Consider the following 23,427-nt stretch of genomic DNA (forward strand, 5'->3'; position numbering starts at 1 on the left):
GGGTGAATTATTCGCCTGGTTTTCCTTCCCCTGAGGAGGTGCTGAGCGTGCAGCAGGGACCGGGCAAGAGCCAGGGACCCCGGCGGGAGCCAGGGACCCAGGTGAAGCCTTTGCTGCCAAATGCTTCCCGGCAGGGCCCGTGTTTGGGCAGTTTTCACCCTGGTGGCGGAGCAAGTGGGGAGCAACAGAGGCTGGGATGTCACGCCGGGAGATGTGGCAAGTGCTGGGGACCACACACACGCTCTCATGATCGGTGACAGCTGAGGGCACGGCTCGTTGGGATCACTGGCGGTGTAGTGTCAGTGAAGGGATGGCCAGGGCGGGCAGAGCGTCTCCCTCTGCGCTCAGCCCCTGAGGGGGCTGCTGCGCCACTGCCTGCCTCTGCTCCCCCAAAAGTGGGTCATGCCCACTGGTGACACCCAGAAACAGATCCACTGCCTATCCCCCAGGGTGCCCTGCAGACCTTAACCCCCAGCCTCGCATGTCCATGGGGAGTAAGTGGAATCTGGGTCTCACATACCCCATCACCCCGCAGTCTGTCCTCTCCTGGATCAACCCATCACCCCACAGCTCATCACTTTTCAGGCTCTCTCAAACCAGAGCCACCCTACATGCAAGTGAACAATGAAGCCCAGGACTCTGCAGGTACAGAGCAGGATCGCTGTCCCACCCTGTGCAATGAAATCCCAAAACACTGTGGTCCCACACCTGACCTGGGGAAAAACCTTGAGCATGTGTTGAGAGCAGAGGGGAAAGTGTAGGAAGCACATCCACCACCAGCCTTCCCGTGCCCCAACGCCCAGACCCGCACCAACCCAGCCCCCTTGGCTTTCTTTCCCTCTTTAACAAGCTGTCGCTCCCAGGGAGTGGTTTCCTGAGCAGTGACATGACCCAGCTCCCCAGAGAGGCAGGGATGGCACTGGGATTCATTCTCAGGGTTATAAAACCCCACAGCCACCCCCAGGCTGGGTTTTCCCTCCTTGGGGCCATGCTGGGAATCCAACAGCAGGGAGCAAAGGGCAGGAACTTACCCATCAGGGCCCAGCATCCCCACGAGCCTTTCATTCCAGCAGTGATGAAGAGGAAGAGGAGGAAGATGGTGATGTCCTGTGCCTTCATCACAGCAGCAAAGGGACATGGTAGAGGCTGCCCCAGTTCCGTGGGTGCTGGCAGGAGGATGAGGGTCCCAAAGCCACAGCAAAAGGCAGAACATGGATGGTGTGGGGACAAAGTCCCTGTGAGGGTGCAAAGGCCATGCAATGCTTTTGTCCCACTATTACTGAAACCCAGAGTGGTGCCCTTGGCCAGTCACTGGACCGACCATGAGTCCACCCAGCTTATTTTTATTAGAAACCAGCAAGTCATTAAAATCCAAACAAAAGCAGCGGCTCCATTCTCAGAGACACACTGGGGTAAACTCAAGAGGGGGATGCTCCACGACTGAGCCAGGACCAGCTCTGCCCTGCACCTTCAAACAACTCAGCTGCCACAAAGACCCCCCCAGCAAACTCCAAGTGGGGAGCTGGGGAAGGTGACCCCTGAGGAGCCCATCCCTCCATGGCAGGGTCCAGTCTGGGAGATGCTCAGAGGAGAGTGCAGCAGCAGCGAGAATGCTGCCACGTGGTGCCATAAACAACAGCCAGGTTTATGAGGCCCAAGGGACCAGGTGGGCTGTTCCAATACCAACTCCCCATTTTCCCGGGGAAATAGCAGGTGCTGAGGAACAGTGGCTGCCAAGATAAAGTATTTATATACATGTATATGTATTTTAAGAAGTAAAATACAAAAATTATCTGTGTGAGCAACAGAAAGGCTGTGAGTGGTGGGAGAAAAGCCAGAGAGCTGCCAGTTCGCAAATATTCATTCCACTTCACTGGTTTGGAATGACACTGTCCCTGCAATTCCCGCATTGCTGATGGGGACAGGACAGACTTTGGGTCTTCCTGAGCCCCCTGTGACCCCAAGTCCCCAGGACCTACCAGTACAGAGCTGGATCCCATGAGATCCCAACCCCTTATGCTGCTTGCATGCAGGGAGGCATTCCAGCAGGACTGCAACAGAGGGACAAGCCAGCACAGTCAGCCACCCACTGCAGGGTTGCTTTCATGGGGCACCCCCAGCTGAGCTGCAGGGACCTATGGGGGAGCCATGACAGCAGGATGGGGGACACAGAGCCACCCAACATCCACCCCACGAGAGTGGGATCACAGGGCTGGCTCAATCCCAAAGGGACCACCCCAGGGATGTCCCCCTCTCCCCGCTACCACCTCCAGGCAGGAGCAAGCACCCTGTGGGGCTCAGCACTGTCCCTCTGTAACCCCCAGGAGGCAGAGCAGGAACATCAGCCTCCTTGTCAGGGGTTTCCATCAAAAGTCTTCTCCCTGGGTGGCAAAGGGACCCATGAGGCATATCCTCCCTGGAGCCATCATCCAAGAGGAGATTCCAGCACCAGCTGCTCCCCTAGGGAGGAAGGAGAGAACTAGGACTAGGGAAGAAGAAGGCCATGCACTGAGGGAACAGCATGAGAAAACCAACCCACTGTCAGTTGTGCCAAGTTGTGCAACACTTGAAATGTCACTGCGGGTTCCTCTTTTGTTCCCTCAGCCCCAAGCAGGACAGCCAGACCCCCCTGCCAACGGGGCCCCGTGCCCTCTCCTCATTTCATTTCCAGCAAAGCCAAAGCCTCTCGGGTTTCCCCACAGCATCACCAGTTCAGGCGGCTACTGCCAATGGTGCATGTCAGCAGGAGCGAGCTCGAGCCAACACGACCGGCCCCGGGGGTCACGGCAGAGAGGAGCCATCCCCTCCGACTGCTGCCGGCACGCTGCAGTGCCTCCCTGCCCTCCCGTCCTGCCTGCCTCCTCTCTCCAAGAAAAATATTTCAGCTTTTTCCTCCTTCCAGGCAGCAGCTCCTCTGTGTATTTTCAGTGGGTGAGCAGCAGCTCAGGCCAGCAGTGCTGGAGCAGCAGCCGCTTCATCCCGCACCCAGGGCAGCAGTGATGCTCATGATGCCTTGGGCACATTCCCAGGTGTCCCTGCCCCCAGACCCACCAGTGACCCAGCGTTAAAAAAGCACTCAAAACCGGGGCAGATGAGATGGTGAGCAGCAGCCCCAGCCCCGTTATCCACTCAGCAGCCCGCCTTGGAAAGCAAACCCAGCGGGAATCGCGCGCCAGCTTAATTAGAGGGGAGAGAGGCAAGTGGCTGCAAACCGGAGAAGAGCCTCGTTAGAGGTTACACAACAATTTCTTAATCAATGGAGCTGCTCCACAGAGTGCAGCTGGAGAAGCCGCTTGGGTTTGGCCAGCTCCTGCTCTTGGCCGCGACTGCCCAGGCTCGGGTTGCCGGCAGGGTGGGTGCAAGGCAGCTTCGGCAGCGCCTGTGTGGACTGAACGGGGCCATAAAGCAAAATGACAATATTTACCCTCCGCTCTCCAAAAAGATGCGTGCGAGGGGTCTCCACAGCCCACCCGGTGCCAGTTGCCCTGACCCACCGCTGGTGCCCCTCTACCCATGGAAGATGCTGTGCCATCAGCCTCTCCAGCAGCAAGGAACTGCTGAGGAAATGGGGCACACAGCACCCTGCAAGCAGTTTCCCCAGCAGGGAGCCTGCCTCGGTAATTTTAGAACACGCCAGTTTGCTAAAGCACTCTCCGCACCTCCAGCAGCAGCCTGCAAGCTCCGTGTTCTCCCCAGCTTTCATTTGGGCAGGCGTGGGCCAGCCACGAGGAGCGAGGAGTGCCCGGCGATGCCAGCTCGCCCAGCCAGCTGCTTCCCCGGCTGTCCCGGCAGCTGGAGTCGTGGGAACACACCAGAAATCGCTAGAAAAGCATGAAAACATAGATCGCACTTCTCATCTGCAGCTCAGGATGCGGCTGAAGGCAAAAAAAAATGCCGCTGTTGGTGCCCATTCTAAACTCGTTGTGTCGGTGCCGGTTTCACTGACTCCCTACCGACACGAAGGGAAAGAACAGCCAAGGACAGAGGCCGAAGCACTGAGACCACGGGCACTTCCAGGAGCTCTGCTTGACTCCCAGGGTCACAGCTGGAGCACAGCCACACCAGCACTCGAGCCCTGACAGCCCCCCAGCACCGCAGCCTGCCCGTGCTGCTGGGCCCGCAGGGAATACGCATCCTGCAGGGATGCATCCCGCACCCGCCCTGCTCTCCAGTGGCCTCGCCATCTCCTGCACCATCCTCAGCCTCGTGCTGGCCGCAGCAGGTGGTGAGATGGGAGGAGGAAGAGGGGGAGGAAGCTCTCTCTGACACGCTCGGCCAGAAAACAGGCTTTTTTCCTACCTTTTCATGCACATAGTAAAGCCCACCTATTTAAAGGTGATGAGGTATTTCAAGCCACGCTCGTTAGCACCTGCTGCGAGCGTCTCCGAAGGCACCGCTCATTCATCCCATCTGCCCACGCGTCCTTGGCGGCGACAGCGGGAGGGGCTGGGGGGTCCCCAGGATGTGTGTCACCTTGCAGGGAGCTGGCACGGGGACACTGACAACAGCCTCTTGTCCCTTATGCTACTCCAGCCAGGCCAGGTGAGATGTGCCTGGTGAGACCCGCTGCTTCAGCACCCCGCAGAGACCTGACGTTCTCATCTCCCCCACTGCCCAAGCAGGGTAGGATCAGACCCCGTGGGAGCTGCCAACAGCGTTTTCCCCTTCCCCCTCCTCCAGCCCAGCTGCAGTGAGGGGCCGTGGGAGGTGGGAACGAGGCAGCAAAAAGCATCGAACGTGGCACCAAACCCGGCCATAAATAATCTCCTGAGCATAGCCAGGTTTTACAGCCTTTCCTTCACCGTCCTCCGGCAAACCTGAGAGCGTCCTGGATTCCTAACCTGGAAACGGAGCGACATGGTGGAAATAGCAGCGACTTTCTCCCCTCCTCTTGAAATGATGAGGGGGGAAAAAGCAACACTGTTAGGGCAAGCTGCAGCCTCACCCAGCTCCATGGTACAGGGACAGTGTGACCCCAAGAGGACTCAAACCACAGCTCCTCTACCCCCTTCCTATCCCAGAAGATTTCATCTCACGTTTAAGACACAGGATTGCCAAAAAGATCCTGCCTCTCATCGCTTTTCCTGTGTGCCTGGAGGCAAATCATCTCATCTGCCATATGCATCAGTTCAGTGTATAAAATTCGTGGAATAATAACAACAAGGATTTTTTTTTTTCTCCTCCCTGCTGTGCTCTCCTGCCTGCTGGGAGTGCAGACTCCCCAGGAAGGCATTGGCTGCCTCCACACTGTGTTGCCCAGCACGGCTGCACCCATGGGTGCCACATTACACAAACACATGCTGCTGCTCAGCCCGGCTGTCCTTGGGAGATAGACCAGGATAAACAACCAGCGCTCCCCACCTTCCCTCGGGGTATTTAACACTAACGTGATAATCCCCTCTCCCCATACACACATGGGTTTTCTTGGAAGAGCAATAAAGGAGAAAAAAAAAAAAAGAGTCTGGGAATGCTGGACACTTCCTAAGCCACCACCCTGGAAACGCTCAGCAGGCCAAAAAGCGAGGGGAGGGATGTCCACAGTTCCCGTCCATCCTGACGGGGACCTGGGGAGTTAAGTACTGCTTAGCATCTTGGCTGCACCCCACGTTTCCTGGCTGGGAATCCCCCCCCCCCCCCCCCCAGTTTAATCTACTCTCGCCTGAAGAACTGGTGATGAAAATCTAGTGGGTAAGGGACAATGGTTTGGGGGTGTAAGTAGATTTTCAAAGGTTCCTGCAAGGCTGGAGGCAGAAGAAGCTGCCCACCAGTGCCCTCGACAGCCAACCACCAGCTTCAGCCCACTGCATCCTTCAGGGCTGCCAACAACTGCCAACACCAAAACTTCTGTCAACAGTGAAGTCCCTGCCAATACTGAAACCTCCACCACATCAGCAGCTCACCCCAGGCCAGCTCTCAGCCTGTACCAGCCCCTGTTGGGGATGTGTTAGTTCAGTCACCCAGGACTCAGGAGCATTAATTGGTCTTCACTGTTCAAATACTGACCTCAATTAGAGCCACTTTTCCTTCTTCCCTCTTTTTTCCCCTTTGCTGGCTCCTTCCCCTTGGCTCTGCTAGTTTAAATACCAGAATATCTACACTGCCCTTAGGGAGATGTGGTGTGAATGGTACATTTGTATCTATTTTATAGCCAGGCTCTTCACAACCTTTAAAACAGCAGGTCCCTAAAAAATGGGGGGAAAAGACACCCACTGCAAAGGGATGTTTGCTGCTGGCTCAGAGCTGCCCAGTCATTTAGGGGGTTTCAGAGATGGCACTGCCAACTCTGAGCTCTGGGTTTGAACGAATCCCTGATTTGTACAGTGCTCAGCTGGAGTGGCAGCTCAGTCTTTCCCTGGGAGTGATCCCATCCCTGCTGTGCACATCCCAAAGGAGCACCACAGCTCAGTCTCCCTGCAGCCCACCCGGCCTCCAGCCCCCCACTCACCAGGAGTGCAACAGCCCTTGAAGTTGCTCTAATTATCTTTATTTCTTTTCACTGATTCCCTACCCGTGGCATCCCAAGCCAAAGCCCAGGAGAAAACAGCTGGGATTTCAGATTTAATTAAACCTCGCTGAGCAGGCTGCAACCTTCCTCTGAGGCCGGCACTGATGCTGTTATCACTGAGCCTCCTGCACGCAGCAGGATGAGCCATTCCAGCACCAGGGAGCCAGAGAGGGCAACTCTTGCCCAGTGCTGGCATGGGGGTACCTGCTGAACCTAGGGCTAACTCCCACCCCAGAAGAAAATACTTATCAGGGTAAAGAGCCCAATAGTTGGAAATTTTATCGCAATTCCCTATTTATTTGTTTATTTAGGCAGCTTTCAGCTGGTTGAATGGAGGCCTGAGATCATCAATCAGAGCACAGTACAACTGCAGAGGTGTCTCTTTGCTGCCAGCCCCAACAGCCAGAAGAGCTTCAGCACAGATTTTCCAGTTTTAATGTTCATCCATTGTGGCACCAGTTTCACGTCTGACCAGGATGGACCCACAACTCCAAACTTTCCCACCGAAAACACCTCCCCCACAGCACCTGCTCTTGACTCACATTTATCTTCCCATAACACACAAACCCTAGGAAAAATTCCAGAAGTTTCCAAGTTCCCCAGTCCTACTCAAAAAGCGCTTGAGCAAAGTCAGAGTTCCCGTTCCCCAAAAGAACAGTGGGATTTGGACACTGCTGAAGGTATCACCTAAAGGTGTCTCCCAGCCCCCCACAGACCAAGCAAAAGCTGTGAGAAAAAAAAAAAAAAATCAATAAGAGACAATAGCTAGGTCTGAAAGACCACCAAAAAAATTTAAAAAAAAAAATTAACCACCTCACAGCCTTTAAAACACCAAACCTGTAAACCTTCCCAACCCCATCACATTTATTCACATGAACGTTTACAGAAACCAGGGATACTCCTAAGTGTCCATGCAGGCTTCCCATAAAAAACACATTGCCACAATGGGGGAAGAAACACATTTGTAAGAAATGCTCCAACAGCTCCAAATAAATTAATTCCTAAAATTTTCAGCCTCTTGGTGGATAAATTTGTGGGAGGCTGGATTTGCTACAGCGGTTCAGAGCAATTGCTGCACCCAGCCCGTGTAGACAACTTGACATTCACAGTGTTTTACACGAACCTCAGCAGTGTGTGACCCCAGCAAACCCTTCACACTTGCCAGCTACAAATCCTAATTAACCTGTAACAGCTCGGGCTGGTTAATGAGCTGCTGAGCAAGAAATGGCAGAGGCTGCGTGGAGAGACTGTGTGTCCTGCTGCCTCCCCCTTGCTGAGTGCTGCCCACTGAGGAGGGGCACTCCCAGCCTCTACACCTCATTTTAGTGGCTTGGAAAACCCCAGCCTGAGGATAAGGTGACTCCAGAAACCACAAAGAAAACCCAGCTGTGAGTATCCTACTGTGACACCTTTCTGCCTGTGGTGAGGTGGTTTCCAGCCCTCCAGCCCCGAGCATCTTTTATATTTCATCCCCTTCAGTAACCCAAAGCCCAGCAGATCCAAACTCAAATTATTTTGCACTCCCCCCCCCCCCCCCCCCCAAGTTCTGCTGCTCTCACGAGGAAGACAAAAACTGGATAGCAAGCACCTTCCAAACCTTCATCAGCCTGGGAACACCCTACTGGACTGCCCCCGGGGCACCTTACATGCCTGATTCCCATAAAACCCTGGTTTCCTGCAGCCCTTGGGACCTTCCTCCCCAGTTTCACTCCAGCTCCACCTCCCTGCAGCAGTGGGTTCACCTCGGGATAACCCCCCCCACCACCTCCCGGAGCAGAGATCTAACAGAGGATGCTAAAAAGCTACCGGGCCGTTTCCATGGGTACGTGAGGCACATGTTGCTATGTGATACTCGGTCCGTTTCCATGGAGACAGCAGGGCTGTCACCACGCAGGGCTTATTAGTTGCCATGGCTATTAAAAGGCGTTTGTCCTCTGGGGATCTGGAAGGATCAAGGCCACCACCTTCCCCTTCTCTCTCTGTGGGATGGCACCAGCTCCCTCGGACCCCAGCGGGGACCTGGCCATGCAGGTCCCTGTCACCACAGGGGTGGGCAGCTCCAAGCTAAGCTGAAGAGGGAACTCCAGTCCTGCTCTTTTCCATGGAGAACCACACGTGCCCCAGCCCATGGGGTGCCCTCTCCACAAGTGAGCAGAGCATCCCAGCCACAGGCTTTTACTGGTGTGGTTACAGTTGACACAGACCCCACAAAGCAGGGTGAACACTCAGAAGGGCCCAGTTGCCATCTGCCCACTGAACCCCATCACACCTGCCCACCAGCACGGCACCGAGAACCTTTGCCCCACTTTGTGTGGTGGATTTGGTACGGCCAAATCCATGTGTCACCAGGCAAATCCACCACAGAACTCAGCCCTTACAGACAAGGCAGTGCTGCAAAATACAGAGAAGAGCATCATCTGCCCTGCTGTGGACCACCCTCCTGCCTCCCTCAGCCTGCTGCAAACAGCCACACAGGGTGGCACAGCCCCTGCCTGATACTTCCAAAACCCATTTTTCCAAGCATGGAGAGCTCCCTGCTCCTTTCTCCAGCCCCTGGCACAAGATCCAGCCCCCGGTCTCACCCTGCTCCAGCAGTTCATGCCATAGCCCTGCACCCACCACTCCCTCATCTCTCTAACTACATCCTAGGAGTGGAAATAAAGACACAAAAGAGTCCTGGGGTTTATTTATTTTTAATTTTTCTCCCTTTAGACAGTCCCAAGCCCCATTTCAGAGCCCCCACACTGCTTGGCCAGGACAGCATCTGAACCTATCACCATCCTATCTCAAATCACCTCCCCAAAAGGCCCTAAATGGGTTTTTATGCAGCTATATAAACCCTTATGGAAAATACTCACATGCTCTATTAAATAAATTAAGGGTATTATTTTCTCATCATTCTGGTAGATTTTCTAGGAAGGATGTAATTTTTTCATTTAACTCCAATGGACCAAAATAAAATAAAAAAAAAAACCCACAACCAAAAACCTATAGAAAGGTATATTACCCTGTAGTGGAAAATTAGATTCCTCCTACATGATACTATAGGATGATTTAAATATAACATATAGGAATGTAACATGTTATTAAATTGTATAGTATCTTTCTAGAAAAACCTACAGTATAGGATTCTAAAAATTACTCCCCAAACCTATTATGCTTCAATCTAGCCCAGCTGGTTTCCTTCCTATTACATGCTGCAATTTTTCCTAAAAGGCTCAGGTTTTAATTGTGTCTTGAAATGCTGCTACAATCACACTCCAAGAATGGCTTTAAACTCCTCCAGAAATGACAGACCCAAGTGGAAGCCCTTGGCCTTGGGGTGGGGCAGGGGTGGATGGGACTCTGCACTCTCCAGTATACTAAAAAAATAGTATAATTAGCAGAGGGGAGAAGGGTCCAGTGGGGGCCCAGGCACTTGGCTGCATGGGCATGAAACAATTCTGTATTTCAATTCCATGTCTCTCCCAGCACTCACTACCCCAAATATTTGGGGTATTCAAGTAGTTATTGATGCTCCAACACCAGGCACTTATCCTCTTCCCCCCATCTTCCAAAAAAACCCAAAAGGGTTACAGAAAAAAGTTGCCTGTAGCTGTTGCCATAGAGACTTTCCAGCTCGGCACAGAAACCCAAAATCTTGTAAAAAATGGAAGAATTTAAGATTTTAATCAGTGAAAACACACGGGAGGCCAGGAGCATCAACGCACATCCTTGCCTTAACAGCAGGATGTGTTCACCCCTCGTTTAACAGCATCCTAAGAGCCAGCTGAGCACAGGGACAGAAAGGGAGAGGAATGAAAACAATGAAAACCCCATCCGCTTTCGAGTATTTTCTGTCCCCAGCAAAGCAGCCTCTCTCTGCCCAGGCTGATTCTGGACCAATACCCCACCGGCCAAGCTGTTTGTGTTCCCATTTCCTTCATTGCCTGCCAGAAAAAGAAAATAAAATTCAACAATACAAGCGAGGAAAAATATTTCCCAGAACCGCACTACTTCTCCCATAAACCTCACCTCGCCGCCAGCGCGGCCAGTGGCGGGGGAGGAAAAACAAAGGAGAAAATCCTGACTTTTAGCACCATGAGATGTTTTTGTGACTGTCTCGGAATTGCTCTTTTCTGCTGCAACCTCCACTGTCACTCCCGACTCGGCTTCCACCATGACCACAAATCAAACACTGTGGGATAAACTCACTGCTTTGGTATTTTCACTGCTTGGCAGAGCCCCGGCTCCAGTTGTGGCCACTGGCTAAGACAAACACGGCCTCGAGCACGCTCCAGTGGCTGCCTTTCCACTGGCGGCATGCTATGGCATGCCAAGGTGGCCAAAGGATCCTATTCTACCACCTTTTAAGCCTTGTGATGAGTTCGGGGGGTTATGGCATCCACCAGCAGCAGCTCAGGGACTGGGCAGCGGTTTCACCTGGCAGCAGGATGCAGGGGATAACCAAAGCCACAGCGTTGGGAAAAGCCTCCAGTGCCAAGGGGTGTTGTGTTTCATGCCTGAGGATACAGAGCTTGAGGAATACCAAAAAAAGGAACTTCAAAAAGCAGCGGTGTTGGCCCAGGGAATATTGTTGTATGAGCTCAGCTGCTTCAGAGTGATGGAAAAAATCACGCAGTGACTCGAAGGGGTGATGGAAGGACTTGGTGTGTGGGGGCTGAGCTTGAGACATGCCACCAGCATCCCACCCAAGGGGCCCGAGGGGAAGCTGGGTGGGAGTGCAGGTACCTGTGGCAATACCTCAGCACCCCAAGCTGCTCCAAAGCCCTGAAGCCAGGGAAGGACCCAGATTTGGGGGCTCAGGTAACTGCCCCCACATTGCACCAGCACGCTGACATAAGAGGCAAGGTTACTGTCAGTTCCCAGCTTAGGCAGACTGAGGTGTCTCTCCTTCTACTACCACCAAGTCCCCATCTGCTCAGCTCCTCACTTTTACCCTCTCCTGCACATTTAGATGCCCACCAGCATGAGGGTTCATTTGCTTCCCACTAACCCCATCCCTGACAGCACTGGGAGATGCAGGATGCATCCACCCTACCACCAACTCCTCCAGAACCCAAGAGCTGGAGTCAGGACCTGGCTAGCAAGGAAGGCTGTGGAGGGAGACAGTGTGGATGGAGAGTTACACACTAAAGGAATCACTTCAGCACTGGCCTATCTTTGGAAACAAGATGATTTTGGTGTGAAGGTCACTGGGAGAGGAGTTTCGTGACTTCTTTCTGTGCCTTTGCTCTTCTACCATTGCTAAAGCACCACAGTGCAGCCCTGTCCTAGGCTCTGCTCAGCCCGTGGGGAGGACATGTACATGTACACACACACACACTGGGAGCAATTCTAAAACTGCCCTGGAGACCCCCCAGATGCTCTTAGGGCCACTGCCAGGCTCGGGTCCCTTTGCTCCTCTCAGCCCCTCTTTGCTCTGCACTAAGCAGCCAGGCACTCACAGGGCAGCCAAGCACCTGCATGGCCTTGAGAGGCATCTCCTGCCCTCGGATAAAGGCTACGGATCATTCCCAGCCACACTGGCCAAGGCTCCCAGTGCCCATGCCACAGCCCCCAGCCCTGCCCATGCTGCCCCATCCCCCTTGAGTAGCTCCCTCCCTCCCTCCCCTGCGCTCTCCTCTCTTGCTGTGCCTGTGTGTGGGTGTATTTGGAAACGAGATCTTTCCAGCTGAACTGCAAAATGAAATGCAGAGATCACAACTCCTTGAATAGATTCAGTGCACAACTCCCCCCCAATCTCCAGCCTGCCCCCATACAAAATCCAGGCAATAGTAAAAAAACCCTCAAGCCAGAGGTGAAAAAAAATCAAGGTGTTCAGCAGATGAAAGGGGCAGATTTGGGGGTGTGGGGAGGTGAAGGGGAGGCACTGCAAAGCACTTTCCTTTTGTCCCCCAGTTCATCACAAAATCTGCAGCTTGACCCCCACTTGCTCAACCCTCTGAGCTCCCAGCGCTGAGACAGCCTGGCTTCATGGAACTATGAGAAAAGAGAAAACAAAGCCCAGCACAAAGCCAAGCCCAGAACCCAGCTGAGATGTGAACATCCGCTGCTGGAGGAGCCAGAGCCCATTTACTGAGATGAAGGCAAAAGTGTCTCCACCCTCACTGCGGGTACCCCGTGCTGCCCTTGGGGTCCTCTGCTCTTCTTTTCCTGGAAAAAGACAGGATTCCCCTGTACTGCTGCCATGAGCAGTTTCTGAAGAAGGGGCTGTGACTTGCCCACAGCAGGGGAAATTGCTCCCATGGGAACGGTGTGTTGGTGGCTGGAGAGGGCTGCTGTGGGGCAGGATGTGCACCATTCTAAGGGACAGGATGGAAGGATAAAGCAGAAGCATCCTGAAAAATACCCTCACCACAGCAATGCCCCATCGAGGCAGCAGGGCCTTGAAGCAATGGGTGAGAGGAAGAGGAGAGCTGGGGGCTCAGAGCACCATTCATGGCCTGGAGGCTCCTGCACTAACACTGGCTGTGCCAGAGAATGGGGTGAACACACACTGGCAAAAGGGGAGTCACACAGGCAGAGAGTTATCCCCTACATAAAACAGAGCCCAAGAGGTAGAAACATTCACCTCGGCTAGAGGAAGGACATCCTGCCACAGCTCAGCCACACAGGGATGCTCCAGCTGAGCTTCATGAGGGCACCATGACAGGTCAGCTTAGCCCTCGCTGCCACCATCCATCAGTTTCCCAAGCTGCTGACCCTGTGTGTGTGTACAAAGCCCCAGGACACCGAGCACACTGAGCTGTGAAATGCCCTGTGCCACCCCCCTGGGCAGCATGGTTTGGGGCGCCTGGGTCAGCTCACATCCACTGGGTCACCTACAGGAACATCCATGCAACATCAAAGGCTGCAAGGGAAAAGCTCACCCCTCTCCCCAGGTTCATGGATACCCAAAGCCCTGGGCCAGGGCTACTGAGGGGCAGGCTGAGAGGCTCATCTTATCTCCCCAAGCCATCCTTAACCCCCAAACAACTGCCTAAGGGGCACAAAATCCCAGGCACAGGGAGAAAGGCAGTGGATGAGAGTATGAGGCTCCAGCTGTGATCCATCCCAATTCCAGAGCCAAGAAGTTTCACCTGCACCTCTCCTCTGAGTTGAATCAAGCTTCACACCCCCTCCAATGCTGAGCCAGCCATGGATCACAAACAATAAAGCGATTTATATGAGGCAGAGACCTTCACGATTTATGCTGTATGCTTGCCATATAGTGCAAACACATTCCCCTCCGCACACGGCTGGGTCCTTTGTCAGAGGAATTTGGATTTTTGACCCTAGAAGTCAGGATGAATCTCTGAAGGAACATCACGGACAGACCTGCACAGTGATCCTGAGCAGATTATGGTCTCAGGGGTATATCCTGAGACATATTTATGGCCCTCCAAAGCAAGATAAGTCAATAATCACATACAGTAGCAGTTACAAGTCAGATATTAATTTAATTCCTTTCCTCCCTATCTGCCTGTATAAACATTAATTCAATGGAGCATCAGAGGGCTCCATTATTTGTCATTCTTACTGGAGTTTGTTTTCTCCCATTAAGGCAGAATTGCTACAGCCAGGCGATCTAGACATGATGGTTCCCAAATTAAACACATTTTGCATCCAACACAGGCACAGGGACCACCAGCCCAGATCTGGGATTCGTGTTATTAGCAACTAGCACTGATGTGGAGGAGGCTGGTTAAAGAGCAGCTATCAAACACACTTAGAAGCCTCATTCACCCACAGAAGGAACATTTTATTCCTGCAGGCCATGGGGCCAAGCAGGAGCAGACACATTTGTTCCCTTCCACGAGATCCAGCCAACCTGGCCCTGGGAGTTGCACATCCACCCACAGCAGAGCTCCTACCACCTTCTCCCCTACCCAGAGCAGGGTTCTTCCCAAATCTAGTCTCAACCCAGAGTTAAAAATGAGCCTTATTCATGATTAACATCTTTATTTGCATAGCGTGGCTGGCGGCTTAACACCAAATAAATGTTTTGGCAGCAGGGTAGAAGGCACGGGGGTGATCCCTGCCCTCCAGAAGGCAGCTTAAGCCACGCCATGGGTTAATGAGCACCTTCTCATTGAATTAACAAATCATTAACAAGCTTTCTTTGCCATCTGGGCAGGGGAGGGCTCTGCACTGGGCTGCTCTGGCCCACCACCATCTCGTGAGGGAGCACAGAGGCAGTCAATAATGCAGGAGGAGGGACTGCAAAACCTGACCTGATTAAGATATGAATCACAGGAAATCCTGGAGGCATAAAACCCCCGGGGGTGGTTGGGCTGCCAAGGTGGGTGAATCTCTATGAGTCCCTTTGCCCAGCTCCACTGCTGCTGGACGTGGGTCTGCCTTCAGCACCCAGGGTTAGGGAGCATCTCAAAGCTGATTCAGTGGATGCACTAAGGGAAACCTCTTGGAAAAGAACCACCTTAGAGAAAAATCTAAGGATGCGTTGTGCCAGGAATCCTGAAAGTGTGGGGCTAGCACCTGGATTACAGTAAATAAATCCCCTTTTCTTTATAAACTCATCTGTGCCAAGCTCCCAGCTCTCAGTCATCACCTATTTAGCATTTTGTTCCCATTTTCAGCCCTCTCCTGCCCTCTCCCTTGGATTTTGCATCCTAGCAGAGAGAGAGAGAAAAAAAACCCTGGGATTACACGGGTGACAAAAAAACCCCCAATACCAAACAGCCGCCGGTCCCTTGCGCCTAGGAAACACGCTAAAAATCCCAACCAAAACAATACTTCAGGCACGGAAGCCAAACCAATAGACAATTTCCATCTCCTTGTGACTAAACTAAATGAACTTCTGAGGGCTGAGTCACGGGCACGTCCCGGTCCCACGCACGTGTGCTTGGCCTCGGCTCCCGCCAGGACCTGCCCGGCCGCGCCGCACCTCGGGCACGGGGATGCTGCTCCTGGCACCTCAACAGCCCCTTTCCCGTAAGGCACTAACCAGCACCACGGCAGCCAGCGCAGAGAGCAAGTCTCAAAGCCTCTCTCAGCAAATATTCAGGCTGAAAAATGTGGGATTCTTTCCATCTGCTCAAAGCTTCCTTGCTGGGGCTTTGGTAGGAAGCAGATGTGAGAGCATCCCAAAGCATGACCAGTTGTTACCCACTCCGTTATATAAAACTAAGAGAATTTCCTCCCCTTTTTTTGTTTTGTTTTTGTTTTATTTCTTAGCACCAGGCCAGATTCCTGGGTGAGAGGCCAAGGCTGGAGAAAGCCAAAGCCAAATGAACTCAGGTTGGGGGAAACCTCTGTGTGCATCACCATCCAAAGGGAACATTTCACATCTAGGTTGCTCAGCAGAGAGCCAAGGCACCGGGGAAGGGAAAGCCACAATCTGGCATCGTAACAAATCCAAAAACACTTAGGCCTCCTAATTAACTAGGAAATTCAACCCTTTCCAAGCCACAGTGAAGCTTCGAAGTCCTCCCAACCTGACTTTAGATGCTCCTTCCACAGTTCCCCAAGGACATCCCCGTTCCCTCAGACTCTACTCCCAGTCAGCAAAGCTGCCGGGGGCAAAGGCTCCCCATGGGTCCTCTGCCAAGGGAAAATTATTTCATGATCCAAGTGAAAAAGCCATCAGGGAGGTTCACTTTGACCAAAGATTTTGCTCCCTTCCAGCAAAACAGTAGGGGAAAAAAAAAAAAAAAAAAAAAAAAACGAGAGTTGAGAGAAACCTGGGCAGGGACCTTGGAGTAATCTGAAACTTGGTCTTTTCAGAATGGGGAAAAAAACAAAATGAAAAAGAGTTTAAAATAAAACTGAGAAAGCAGCATTTTTCAGCACGACGCCAAAGCTTCTCCAGGGCGTGCAGGGGGAGAAGAAAGCAGAAAATTTTCTGTGCATCATAAAATCCTGGGCATTTCCAGACTGGCTCCAACAGCCTGCACTACTGAACGGGCAGAGAACACAAAAGCTGATCAAATTGAGAGCAGGGAGTCTGATGGGAGACACATCAGCCCCACGGATAAGTGCTGGCTGGGGTGATCCAACCCCATCCCAAATCACCACCTGCCTGTCTGCCCCTCCTGTCCTGGGCATGAGCGGCTGGGGGAGAGCTAGGATCTCCTCCCAGCCACCGCTCGTGGCCCCAGATGAAAAGCAACCCCAACCTCTCTCACTTAAGAGCTGGACTCGCTGATCCCCATGTGTCACTTCCAGCTCAGAATATTCTGTGAACTGATACCAAGCAAGTCTCCGGAGACGCTCCCCCAGCCCACATGGGAGCAAGTGTTCCGGATTTCCTACGAGGAGCCGGAGCAGAGCTGTCCCCGAGCAGCGCGGCATCCCCCGGCAGGACGGGGCCACCCCTCCCGGCCGGGGCTCCCCGCGCGGGGATGACATAACCACGAGCTGCATGAGGCCGAGCCTTTTGTCTCCGAGCCGGGAGAGAGGGAGGGAAAGCAAGAAAGGGGAAAAAAAAAAATAAAAAAAGAAAAGAAAGAAAACTTCTGGAAGTCATTACGATTCCTCTGCTCCAGTCTCCTTTTTGGCAGACAGCTTCCCTCTCCCCTTCCCTCCCCCCCGCACCCCACCCCAGCCCCGCTTCAAAATGCCAGCCTATGATTTTTAAATGAGAAAAAGCTGCACTGTACTCCAGCACTTGGATAAACTCCTACACAAACTTCCAGATGTGACACAACAGCCTGGAAGGGGGAATTCGCAGAAGAATCCTAAAAAAAAACACATACACACGCAGGGAGCAAAGGAAGCGCCTGGCTGCCGGCACGGCTGGGCGATGGATGGGTCCAGAGATCGCTGGTGAGATGAGGTGTCACCTAGATTAGGATCAAGCTGCTTCTGGCTCTTGCAGGGAGGCAGGGATAAGAGGAATGCTGGCCACTGCGCCCAGCTCTGGGAAGCGAACACCGCCTGCTGCTCCCGCTGAGCTCCCGAAAGGTTTGTGAACAGCAGGGAAGAGGATTTGCAGTTATTCGTCTCCTGGGAGGAGGGAAATGACCATAGCACCCCTGTCCTGCCCTTGCTAAAAGATGATCACGCAAGAGCTGAAGTGAGCCCAGGGAGGAACCAGCACCCGCCCTGGGAGCAGCAGGATGCTCCGTGCCAGCCAGGAGGGCCAAGGGTCCGTGTGAGACCCCTCAGGCAGGCATCAGCCAGACAAGTCAGGTTTCTTTTCTCCCCAGGAGCCAGGGAAGGGGCACAGAGACAGCAGAGGCTCAGCCACAGCGGGAGAAATACCGTCTGTCCAGGGAGGGGCGGGAGGCACCAGCTGGCAAACTGGGTCACAGGAGAGAAACAAGCTCAGGTGCCCTGGGATGGACCAGAAACAGGTGAAGCAAATGGATTCTGGCTCCTTTGTGGGGTTTTTAAATGAAAACAAGATCCATTTCAGGTCCGACCTGTCAAATCAAAGCGTTTTGCTTTGTTAAACTCAGAAGTGAGGCTGGAACAAATGTATAGAAGTGTAAGGATACCACATGCACTTGCCCCAAAAAACACATCCTTTTGATAACAACAAAAAAAAAATATTTTTAACCCTGCATCACACTGAGCTCTTCAAAGAGCAGCACAAGCTGTGCCTGGCTCTCTCCATGAGCTGACGTGGCTGAGGAGGCAGTGAGGACACCCCAGTCCCCTTAGGCTGACAGGGGTTCTCACCTCAAGCATTCCCATGAGAAGGGGTACTGGGGGCACTGCTGGGGCTGGGGAGCCCAAACCACAGCACAGCTCAGCAGCCTCAGGTCTCGCCCCCACCAGGCAGGAGGGTCCAGGCTCTGGTGCAGTCAGACACACATGCCCCTCCTGAAGAGCTGGATCCATCCAGACCAGCACAGAGTGGTTCCAACACAGACCAGGGCACAGCCTGAGCTCAGCAGGGGCCGAGTGTGCCCTCAGTGGGGCCGGCACTGCCTTCCATGAAGAACCAAGCTCTACCACAGCAACTCCAGCCATCCTGTGAGCCAGCCTGGTGCAGATCTCAGCTACACCCTGGCATGAAGCCATGGGGATCCAGATCCATTCCTGGAGGTGTCTGGGCATCTCCAACTTCCAACAGGAGTTGGGGGCAATCAGCACCTGCCCAGGACTCAGGTTTGGTCACCCACCTCTCCCTACTGGGGAGTGAGCAGAGCCGTGTGAGGCAGCTGCTGGAAGAGTCCTTTCTGTTTTATTGCAGACAGAAGGCAGGGCTGGTTTCTGTGACTGGATCAAGAAACGTTTCTTTGCCAAAGCCATTCCCAAACCCTAAGTCCCAGGGACTGCGCCACAGAGCAGCCAGGTGGGATGGGAGCACTCCTCCCAGTGCTACCCAAACCTCCCCTTCCCAGAGAGGGAATTTGCAGAGCTGCCCTTCACCCTCCAAACCAGGAAGAAAATACAGGATTTCAGCCAATTTGGGTATGTCTCCCCAGGAATGGCACCTTCCAGCAGGTTTTTGTAGCGCTCCGTTGCCGCGTGCTGCTCTCCAGGCAGCAGCTCTCTGCAGGCAGGCAGGCACGGAGGACGAGGCAGTTTTCAGTACTACAATAGATATCACAGGCCCTTTCAGTTATACTGTTATTTCTCTATTCAGAGCTCTTAATGCCAAGTGGTAGCATCCTCCCCACTTTCTCCATCCCTGCTCTTCAATCACTCCACAGCTCTCAAGAAATAGCCTCGTTTCTTGTCTCTGATCAGAGGAGCAGCTTGGCACAGACCCTGATACAGCCTTTCATCTTCCCATCCTTCGTGGTTCTTTCATTTTACAAGTGAAAGTCAAGTAACCGGCTTGCCTCCTCTCTTCTCCCCCTCAGACACTCCTGCTTCTCCTCTCACGGCCTCACCTGCACACACACCAGGATACCCTGCATGTGTCACAGCCCTTCCCATCTCTGAGCCTGTGATCCAGCACTGTGACCACTAAACTTGTCCCTGCTCCTTCTTCCCTCTGGACCCAGGCAAGAATCTTCCACCCCAGAGCCACCAGGAATATGCAGGCTGTCATCCATCCCCTCAGGTCCTCATGGCTCCCAGAGAGGTTTTTCACTCAAAGACCACAATGGAGTGGAGGGGGAAGACAGGTTGGCCATCTGGTACATGTTTAGAGTTAAAATCCCAAGGTTTCGGGCTCTGGAAAATTTCTGGATCAGGACAAACTTCATGACCTCTTTCTAGCCCTAAGGGAGAGGAGGAGCAGGTGAGCAACACAGTACCCCACATCTCTGCTCCAGACAGCAAGGGAAAAAGCTTCCCGGTCCAGGCAGAGGATGCTCTAGACAGAAACAGGGCAGAAACCCCCCCAAAAAACCTCAACGGGACTTTGCATCCCTGATGGATACTCAGCACCCCAACCGTCACCCTCCCCTAATCCAGCCTCAGGTACCACAGCCATACAAACCGCCTGGACAGGGATTTAGAGCAGAATCCTAAGAGTTCCAGCTGCACTTCAGGGATACAAAACTGTCCCTCCTGGGCAGGAATGGGTCCTGCACCTCCCCCTGATGTCCCATCAACAGTAAATTTTATCAGTCAGATTAGAGTACCACAAATCTGCCTGGAAAAGCCCCAAGCTCTGCATCTCCACAAGCTCAAACCAGAGTCCTCCCATCCAGTTTCTGCAGAAGCCAAAGCAGAAAGGTAAAATCCACCTGAGAGAGTAGCAGAAGGCAGTGAAACCTCCAAACTCCCTGGAGCTGGGGCAGGATTCACCAGCCACGTCAGCCAACGCACTGTCACTCTTCTGCAGGGCAGCTGGTGTCAACAAAGACTTTCCAGCAACATGATGACATTGGGGCAGGAATCCTAGAAAATTACAGCCTGAGAAGGGCCACCACACTAAAGAAAAAAAAAAAAAAAGTAATAAATATAAGCAAGAGCAGGTTCAGCTCCAGCACTGGAGTGACAGAGAGGCAAAGGGATGAGCAAGATAGTGCTCTGCTGAACAGCCCAGCAAGTGATGGGACACAGTGCAGGTACCAAAGTAGCTACTGCCTTCCTCTCATCTGAAGGCTGAACTGCTTTTCGGGGGGGGGGGGGGGGGGGGGGTGTGTTTGTGTTGTTTTAAAATAAACTCCCCCAATTCTGGGTCAGTGACCCTGAAAACAAACAGCAGCATGCAGCCACATGACTCAAAGATCCACAGCATCACCCTTGTAGCCCCGGGACACCCAGCAAGATCCTTTCTCTGTCAGTAACAAGTGAAAATTTGGCAACAAAAATCCCGACCAGTGGGACTGCACTTAGTGCTCATCCCTGGCTTGCAGTGGTGTTTGCAGGTTCCCACAGTTCCCACTAATTTTCCAAGGACAAAAGTTAATCAGCTTGTTTTTGCAGCCACAGAGGAGAAAACACATTTCAAGCCACTACTGGGGTGGAGGATTTTACTGGAAACATTAAAACATGCAGGTGTTAACATCATACTCAAAACATCATTTCAAAGATTAATTTTTTTTAAAAAAAACAGAGATACTTGGAAACATATTTAAACCAGCAATCATAAATATTATTAGTCATAGTAGGCAACAAGAACACACTGACTTGCAGCCTGTCGTTAATATTTCTTTCCAAAACAGAAGGCTTCACAAAGTTGCAAGATTTCCTAAGACGTTTAAATAAAGGTAGCTTTGAACTGCTTAGCTGGTCTGAAAGAGATCTGTGGAGAAGCTGCTGAGAGTATTCATGACTGGGAAGGGAAATCCTGGATTTTTCCCTCCTGGGGGACATTTTAGAAGAGAAGGCAGCCTGTTTATCAGAGAAATCATTGCTGAAGCTCAAGTAAAACAATATTCACAACTCGAGCAGATCCTCACCACTCTTCCCAAGCACACCAGCCTCAGCTGAGATGTAATCCCTAACAGTTCCCGCACACCAGGAGTGGAGAAGGACTAGCTCAGGGTATTCTGGTCCTCTGTAACATGTCCTCCCTGCTGCTGCACAGCCTCTCCCCCTCCAGATGTGGGGCTGCTGCCCAGACCTACTCGCCTGCCTCTTGCGCCAGCAGCACAGCATGGACGAGGGGAACTTCCCAGGAAGCGGCTGCCTCTCCTGCACCAGCCCCTGCTGGAAGCCACATCGCTTCACTTTATTTCGTTTCGGGGTTTTGTTTCTGCAAATAATAAATGAAACTGGATTTTGGGGATGGTAAAATACTCGGAATGCTACAAGCCATGTGCTGGTTGCAACTCAGCTCCAAAGGGAAGCTTTAAAGACACCAAGACTGTGGAACGAAGAAATTTTTCTATTGTCTCCTCTATTTCTTTTTTTTTTTTTTTTTTTTTTTTCTTTCCCTTCTTTTGAAAGCTTAAACTTGACTAAAGCGGCTCGCCTGTGCCAAAGCAGATAGGGAGCTTGGAAGGAGATCAGAAGCCTTTGGGGGGTCGTGGCTCACCCCAGGATCTGACAAACAGTCGCCCTTGGCCAATGCACACCCGGGACCACGACACCCACCCTGCCCCGACCCGTCCAAGCAAGAAGCATCTCCCGGGGGACTGCAGAGAACGGGCCCTCCGACGGGCCTCATGCACCCTGAATTTTTTAGGGACCCTGGAGCAACCCAACCCCCCAAAACCTCCGCCTCCCTCCAGGCTGCACCCGTCTCGCAAACCCTCAGGGAAGGGACCAGGGAGCCTAAAATGGTCAAGAAACGGGGTCAGGAAGGAAGGACCGATCCGCAAGGAAAGATACCAGGGTGAGGGTCCCTCAGTGTGTCAGGGGAGCGGGACCGGACACGGCGGATCCCCGGGGGGATGGCCCCCAGCAGCTCCCACTCCGAGTCCCTGTGGAACGGAGCGCTGAAGCCGACGGGAGCCGCGGCGGGGCGGCCGGGGGAGGGGAGCCCCGCACCAAGACAGGGACCGCCAAGCCACTGCAACAGCCCGGGAAACTTCCTGGGCGAGCACCGGGGAGGGGGCCAGCATCGCCGGGTGTCCCCCGCTACCCCGGGGACGGCGGGTGACGGGTCCTCCCAAATCCCGGCTCCTTCCCCATCACCCGGCGGGCTCCAGACGGGAGGTGTCCCCCGCCCTGCCGGCCGCTCCGGCGGCGTGGGGGCCCCGTGGGGCTTACCTCGCCGCCGAACACCTGCAAAGGATACGGGTTACAGACCAGCCGGAGGCACCAGTTCCGCGGCCGGCTCTCCTGGCTCAGGTAGAAAAAGACGACGGGGGCCAGCGCCGGGTAGGGCAGCGCCTCTGCCTCCGAGTCGCCGCTGCCCGCCTCCCTGGCCCCCGGCCCCGGGTGGCCTCCGGCCCCGGACAGGTCATTAAGGCGGATGAAAGTCTTGGCTCTGCCCGGCTCCGGATCCTCCTCGGCCGCTCGCGGTCCATCTTCGTCCATCCTCCGGCCGGCGGCCCCGGGGGAGCCGGGGCGACGCGGGGCGAGCCGGTGGGACGCCTAGAGTGGCGCGGCCATGGCGGGGCCGGGGGGCTGGGGGCTGCGGCGAGGCGGCTTCAGCGCCGGGGTGGCATTGCCGGGCGAGCCACTGTCTCGCCCCCCGCCGGGGCCGGGCCGCCCCCCTCGTCCTGCCCTGCCGTCTGCGGGCTCCGTAGCTCCTCCTTGCCGTGCCTTCGGGGGCCCGAGCCGGCCGAGTCGCGGGCAGGGAGGCGGCGGAGGGGCGGCCCCCGCTGCTGGCCTCCACCGGCGGGGCGGGCCGCCCTTAGCGACTCTGCCTGTCCCCTTTGCTCCCCAACATCTGCCCGGGGCGGGGGGGATGCTGCCCGGCGCCCCGGGAACGGGCGGCGGCGGAGGATGCTCCCGCGGCGGCCGCGGTGAGCCGAGCGCTCCGCACAGCTGGATCCCTCACTCCAACTTCAAGTCCCGCCTCCTCCTCCCCGCGCCGCCAATGGGAGCTCGCCCGCGGCCCCCCGGCGCCTTCCCATTGGCTGCCGCGCCTGTCCGTCCGGGGGCACCGCTGGACGGGCAGCGCGGTCCCCGGCGGGGCCGGACGGGGCGCACCCGCCCGGGCACCGGGGCCGGGC

General features: G+C 54.1%; 1 protein-coding gene across 14 annotated transcripts in view; it reads right to left on the reverse strand.

The window, feature by feature from the left end:
- The window catches only part of CACNA1G (calcium voltage-gated channel subunit alpha1 G), a 144,744-nt gene extending 121,591 nt beyond the window's left edge, over positions 1–23,153 (reverse strand). For all 14 annotated transcript variants that reach the window (XM_066200363.1, XM_066200362.1, XM_066200360.1 and 11 more), the window contains exon 1: positions 22,545–23,153. In XM_066200363.1, coding sequence (XP_066056460.1) covers positions 22,545–22,786 — 242 coding nt within the window. In that variant the 5' untranslated portion in view covers positions 22,787–23,153. The remainder of the gene's footprint in view (positions 1–22,544) is intronic.
- Between the last annotated feature and the right edge of the window lie 274 nt (positions 23,154–23,427).

The sequence above is a fragment of the Chamaea fasciata genome, unplaced genomic scaffold, assembly GCF_029207755.1.
Source record: "Chamaea fasciata isolate MVZ Bird 193981 ecotype frontalis unplaced genomic scaffold, bChaFas1.0.hap1 SCAF_19, whole genome shotgun sequence".
NCBI classification, from domain to species: Eukaryota; Metazoa; Chordata; class Aves; order Passeriformes; family Sylviidae; genus Chamaea; species Chamaea fasciata.